The 6171-nt window shown below is 47.5% G+C and overlaps 1 protein-coding gene across 1 annotated transcript; it reads left to right on the top strand.

The window, feature by feature from the left end:
- Positions 1-1512: 1512 nt before the first annotated feature.
- LOC129841888 (urotensin-2 receptor-like) lies at positions 1513-4060 on the top strand. The gene has a single exon (XM_055910232.1). The coding sequence runs from the start codon at positions 1595-1597 to the stop codon at positions 2750-2752; it is 1158 nt and encodes a 385-aa protein (XP_055766207.1). The 5' UTR covers positions 1513-1594; the 3' UTR covers positions 2753-4060.
- Positions 4061-6171: the final 2111 nt, after the last annotated feature.

Below are 6171 nucleotides of genomic sequence, written 5' to 3'. Positions count from 1 at the left end.
GTTTATGTCACTGTGTTTACCGTAGGCATTGGCCTGTTTGTCAAATGTATTAAATTCAAACGTAATTTATATTCTCTGACAAAATGTTATATTTGGAGCTTGCACAAATATTTTCACAAAATAATACCCGTCACCTACATTTAGAAGGCATAGCATATTCGTTTTAGATTATGATGTGGTAGCCTTGGCCTAATAATAGAAAGCAAAATTAGGCTAAAATATGAAATACCTAAGTAACAATCTAAGGAAAGAAACGTCCAGTAAAATGCAACCGTCTGAATGAAATGTCCATTTGTTAGAGATATTAACAGAGATGTTATTTTAAGGGACACGTTAAACCCGGTGGGGCCACAGCGGGAGTTCGGCAGGCCCTCCACAGGTCAACAGTAGCTCTTAACCCCGGTACTGGCGGAGCCAACATGTGTCATAGGCTTTTTCTTCTGCACTCTAGGTGCTTTGACGTGCTTTGACGTTACCACGTACAATTACAATCACTGCATTTACACTACACGAGAGCTATAAGTTAGGTAGGATAGGCTATTTGGATTCGCCTATAGGAAACCACGTTGCAAACAAGTCTATACTTGTGTGTTTATAACCATTATTAACTTATTATAATTAGCCTAATGTAGATATCGCAATGTTTTGTTTAATGAAACAGTGGGTTTCAAACCTCATTTTATGCCCTAATAAATGACCGATTGTTAAACAAAAAACATGATATTTTATTGCCTACAACATGGGTTCTCTCTGTCTCCTGCCTTGCTCTTCCTATCCCCAGCCACAGCGGTGTAGCAAGCCGATGGAATTTCATAAACTGGTGAGGACTATGTTCTGTTAAGTTAAAAATGTGGTGACAGCTTGACGCCGGAGTCTCTGCATTCTCGTGCCCCCGGTGCGCAAATGTGCACGTAGACATAAATCTGGAAAGGGCCGAAACACGCGTCAGCTTGCTTGCCTGCCTCATGTTCAACTTCACGAGACGCGCGGTGAACATTTGTGTGTGTCGGTTCCACATTTCGTTTCGTGCCATGAAATTGTTGCCCACAACCAGCGGTGCGACCTTAACAGGAGTGCAGGGGATTCATCAGTAAATTTATGACCTACAATTGGCTCTACACCCCTACACAGAAAAGCCAGTGTGAAAAAAAGCACTATAACCGTATCTAGAATTGAAGCTTTGCCAATACAACGACTTCTATGATGATGCCTTTCTAAATTGCCTCTGTTACTGGGACTACTACACAAATACAATACATTGACAGAACATTAATCCATATGCCAAAAACAAAATGGCCAAAAATAGGCAGAATACAGTTGTGTGACAAATCATTAAATGCTGTAGATGCTTTTCAGAAGGTCATTTTCTGTGTTTCAATGCTAATACATATAACTTTCTCCTCTCCCATTTCTCTTTCTCAACCATGCTCCCCATCTCCTATGTCTACCCCCCCACACTCTTACCATTGTCCACCACCAAAACCCTCCCATCCAGCCAAGTGGAATCAAAATAATAGTTCCTCTCCCTCTGACATTTATATAAACCCAGCGAACCTCCACACCACCCCCATTTCAGAAGTCTCAACTAAAAAGTATGGATTTCTCTAGCTCCCTGCCTCCCTCACTTTCTCCATTATACACCTCCCCCTTCATCCCCAACTCCTCCTTCCCCTCCGCCTCTCCATACATCTCTCCTTCCCCCAGCCTGGCCTCAACCGCTCTCTTCTGCTCCCTCCTGTCCCTCCTGGCTCTCCTGGGCATTGGGGGGAACCTCTACACCATGGGTCTCCTCATCAGACGCAGGAGAGGCAGAAGGAGGCGAGGATGTTCTAGCAACTGTTTAGGAGGGAGAGGAGTACCGTTACCATCCTGCCTCTCCTCCTCTCCCCCCTCCCTCTCCCCTTCCTCCTCTCCCACCTCCTCCTCCTCTTCCTCCACCTCCCTCCATCTCCAGGTTCTGAGTCTAGCTCTGGCAGACCTCCTCTACCTCTTCACGGCTCCCTTCATCGTGTACGACAGCCTGGCGGCTGACTGGGCGTTTGGGGAGCTGGGCTGTCGCCTCCTCTTCAGCCTGGACCTGATCACTCTGCACGCCTCCATCTACACCCTCACCGCCATGAGTCTGGACCGCTATCGGGCTGTGGCCAACCCCCTGGCCACCTCGTCCTCCCCCTCCTCTGGGCTGCTCCGTGTGGGCCTAGCCTGGGGCCTGGCGGTGGCCCTCAGCCTGCCCATGATGATCACCCTCCACCTGGAGGATGGAGACGACGGACAGCTGTGTGTCCCTGCCTGGGACGAGCAGAGCTCCAAAGTGTATATGAGCGTGCTGTTCTGTACCAGTATGATAGGGCCGGGGCTGGCCATCGGGGCTCTGTATGCTACTCTGGGCCGTCTCTACTGGGTGTCCCAGACCCGGCCCTGGGACAGTGGTAGTGGGGGTAGCACGTCCTACCCTCCGCGGGCCCCAAGGCCCAAGGTCCTGCTCCTCATCCTGGGGATAGTTCTGGCCTTCTGGGCCTGTTTCTTGCCCTTCTGGGTGTGGCAGCTGCTGCCGCTATACCGGCCCGACATGCTGCGGACAGTACCGGTGGGTACCCAGGTGACGGTGAACCGGATCCTAACGGGGCTGACGTACGGGAACTCTTGCGTGAACCCATTCTTCTACACGCTGCTCACAGGGGGGAAACGACGGAGGAACAGGCAGACACCGACATCAGCGAATCAGCTCTGCCGCAAGAGCAGTCCGCAGTAGTGTTCGTGACAACACAGACAGTCCGGTATAATAGACTGCTCTGGGGGCTGGTGGGGTGCTGCTTACAAACTGTCCGATTCAAACACCCCCGTCAATATCAAAGGGCATTTCACTGTGTGATTGTTACTCCGTAAGGACTATACCAAAGACAGCACTTCGTATGCACGTTTGTGACTGGACCATATTTCCTATTTGGAGATTAAAAATGTGACGGGCTGAGCGAAAATACCAAAGCTTCAAAACTTGAGAAATATCTCATTGATTGTATGAATTCACAAAAATACATCCACATACGGGCCATGAGTGGAGTATGACAACAGAGAAGCAGCGTTTGTGTGTTATGTTATCATTTAGGGGGCTTTAGTGGACCCGCGCATTTCCAGTAAAATGACACACTTCTATCAGTCTGGAATGTCATCAAAGAAAATGTTTTGCTTTTGAACAGCAACTGATTGTCACTGGCCATGACATATTTGGAGATTTTTCTTTAAAAAGTTGTTTATTGACACAGAGAATGATGTTTGAGGGGGTAGAGAGGACCTCGTTTCATGGACCCTTAAAGTTTGATATGCACCCCTAAAGTCAGAACTTTTTTTATTAGCAATACCTGCATGGTGGGTTTGGACTTATTTTGTAATGAACTCTGCAATGCTTTGCATGGTGACGATGACGCCTGTATTTATATCCAGTTTGGTGTGTATAATATGACATAATATATCAAATCAAAACATGCTTTATATACTAGAGTCTATGTCACAGGCTTTCTGTTCCCTAGAGGAGAGGATGTGTTCCTCCTGACCCCTCAGAAAAGAACACAACAGAACTGAAAACACAGATCTCATACCCACGGTTTTATGGTATTTATGACAATAGCAGACGAGGGGAGAGAAAGAGGGATGGCCAGAGAGAGAGAGACAGTGAGAAAAAGAGGGACGGCCAGAGAGAGTGAGCAAAGAGATGTAGAGGGAAGGAGGGGAACAGAAGGCGAGAAGAAGGAGCGACAGAAAAAGAGAGAAAAAAGTGAAAAGAGCGAAGGATAGGCCAAGAAGAAAGTGCTGAGTGGAAAAATCCCTGGATTTGAGTTTGCACTCATACTTTTATTTGTGTGTCTGTGTCAGCGTGTCTGTAAGTCTCTCAGGTCTTCCCCTTCCCTGTGTGTGTTCGTTGGGCAGCCTCTCTCTCTGTGTCTCCTTGTAGCAACAGCGTGCCTGTCTGTGTCTGACTCAAACACTGACTGTACTGTACACCCAACAAAACCCTGTGGCTCTTTGATGCAGATGAGCAAATATTGTTGTTTGACAGAGAGGAGTGAGGTTGGGGGGATAGGGGGGATAGGGGGCTGGGTGGGGGGGATAGGGGACTGGGTAGGGGGAATAGGAGGCTAGCTGGTGGGAGGGTTAGGGTCTGGGTGGTGGGAAGGATAGGGTCTGGGTGGTGGAGGTGTACATATGTGAAGGAGTTTGTTTAGAAGTATTGCGTGGGTGCATTTAAGAGAGGGGAGAAGAACAATGGACTTGTTGATGCATGTCACGCTACTAATCAGTGGGAATAGGGGACAGGTGTGTGTAATGAAAGTTCTGGAGGGATCCGTGATAGTATTTATACCCCCCGACGTGCTGCACTAGCAGCGCAACCACACCGGCTTCGAGGACGATCACAGGAACGCAGTGCGGGTCGTTCAGGGCTCGATGCAGCTGCCGAAGTTGCGGCGGCGTCGGATGGACCAGTAGCAGTAGCGTCGGACGGACCGGTTTTGGCGGCGTCGGACGGTCCAGTTGTGGCTGCTGAAGTGGCATCGTTGGACGGACCCGTTATGGCAACGTCGGGCGGCCCATTTGCAGCTGCCGAAGTTTCAACCCTGTGTTTTTGTTACGTATTTGTTTGGTCTTCCTCCCGGTGCCCTTACACGGCACGCCGTAATATGGGCTTAATTTTAAAAAACTATTACGCATTCCTGCACCTGTCTCCCAAATCTCTTCATACCAACGTGACAATAATAATCAAACTAAATTATATAGAGATACCATGTAGCATACCTTTTAAATATACAGTGCATTCGGAAAGTATTCAAACCCCTTGACTTTTTCCACATTTTGTTTCGTTACAGCCTTATTCTAAAATTGATAAATGTCAAAATCTTCATCAATCTACACACAAAACCCTATAAGGACAAATCAAAAAAACATTTTTTATACATTTTTGCCAATTTATAAAAAATAAAAAACCAGAAATATCACATTTACATAAGTATTCAGACTCTTTACTCAATACTTTGTTGAAGCACCTTTGGAAGAGATTACAGCCTCGAGTCTTCTTAGGTATGACACTACAAGCATGGCACACCTGTATTTGGGGAGTTTCTTACATTATTTTCTGCAGATCCTCTCAAGCTCTGTCAGGTTGGATGAGGAGTGTCGCTGCACAGCTATTGTCAGATCTCTCCAGAGATTTTGGATCAGGTTAAAGTCCACTCAAGGACATTCAGAGACTTGTCCCAAAGCCACTCTAGTGTTTTCTTGGCTGTGTGCTTAGGGTCGCTACTCCTGTTGGAAGGTGAACCTCAGTCTGAGGTCCTGAGTGCTCTGGAGCAGGTTTTCATCAAGGATCTCTCTGTACTATGATCCGTTCATCTTTCCCTCAATCCTGACTAGTCTTCCAGTCCCTGCCGCTGAAAAACACCCCCAAAGCATGATGCTGCCACCACCATGCTTCATCGTAGGGATGGTGCTAGGTTTCCTCCAGATGTGATGCTAAGCATTCAGGCCAAAGAGTTCAATCTTGGTTTCATCAGACCAGTGACTCGTGGTCTGAATCTTTAGGTGCCTTTTGGCAAACTCCAAGTGGGTTGTCATGTGCCTTTTACTGAGGAGTGGCTTCCTTCTGGCCACTCTACCATAAAGGCCTGATTGGTGGAGTGCTGCAGAGATGGTTGTCCTTCTGGAAGGTTCTCCCATCTCCACAGAGGAACTCTGGAGCTCTGTCAGAGTGACCATTGGGTTCTTGGTCACCTCCCTGACCAAGGCCCTTCTCCCCAGATTGCTCAGTTTGGCCAGACGGCCAGCTCTACTCTAAGCTTACTCTAAAATTCTTCAATTTAAGATTCATGGAGGCCACTGTGTTCTTGGGGACCTTCAACACTGCAGACATTTTTTGGTTCCCTTCCCCAGACCTGTGCTTCGACAGAATCCTGTCTTGGAGCTCTATGGTCAATTCCTTCGACCTCATGGCTTAGTTTTTGCTCTGACATGCACTGTAAACTGTGGGACCTTATATAGACAGGTGTGTGCCTTTCCAAATCATGTCCCATCAATTGAATTTACCACACGTGGACTCCAATCAAGTTGTAGAAACATCTCAAGGACGATCAATGGAAACAGGATGCACCTGAGCTCAATTTCGAGTCTCATAGCAATGGGTGT

This window comes from Salvelinus fontinalis, unplaced genomic scaffold, assembly GCF_029448725.1.
Source record: "Salvelinus fontinalis isolate EN_2023a unplaced genomic scaffold, ASM2944872v1 scaffold_0002, whole genome shotgun sequence".
NCBI lineage: Eukaryota > Metazoa > Chordata > Actinopteri > Salmoniformes > Salmonidae > Salvelinus > Salvelinus fontinalis.
This window is presented reverse-complemented; position numbering and strand designations above follow the sequence as displayed.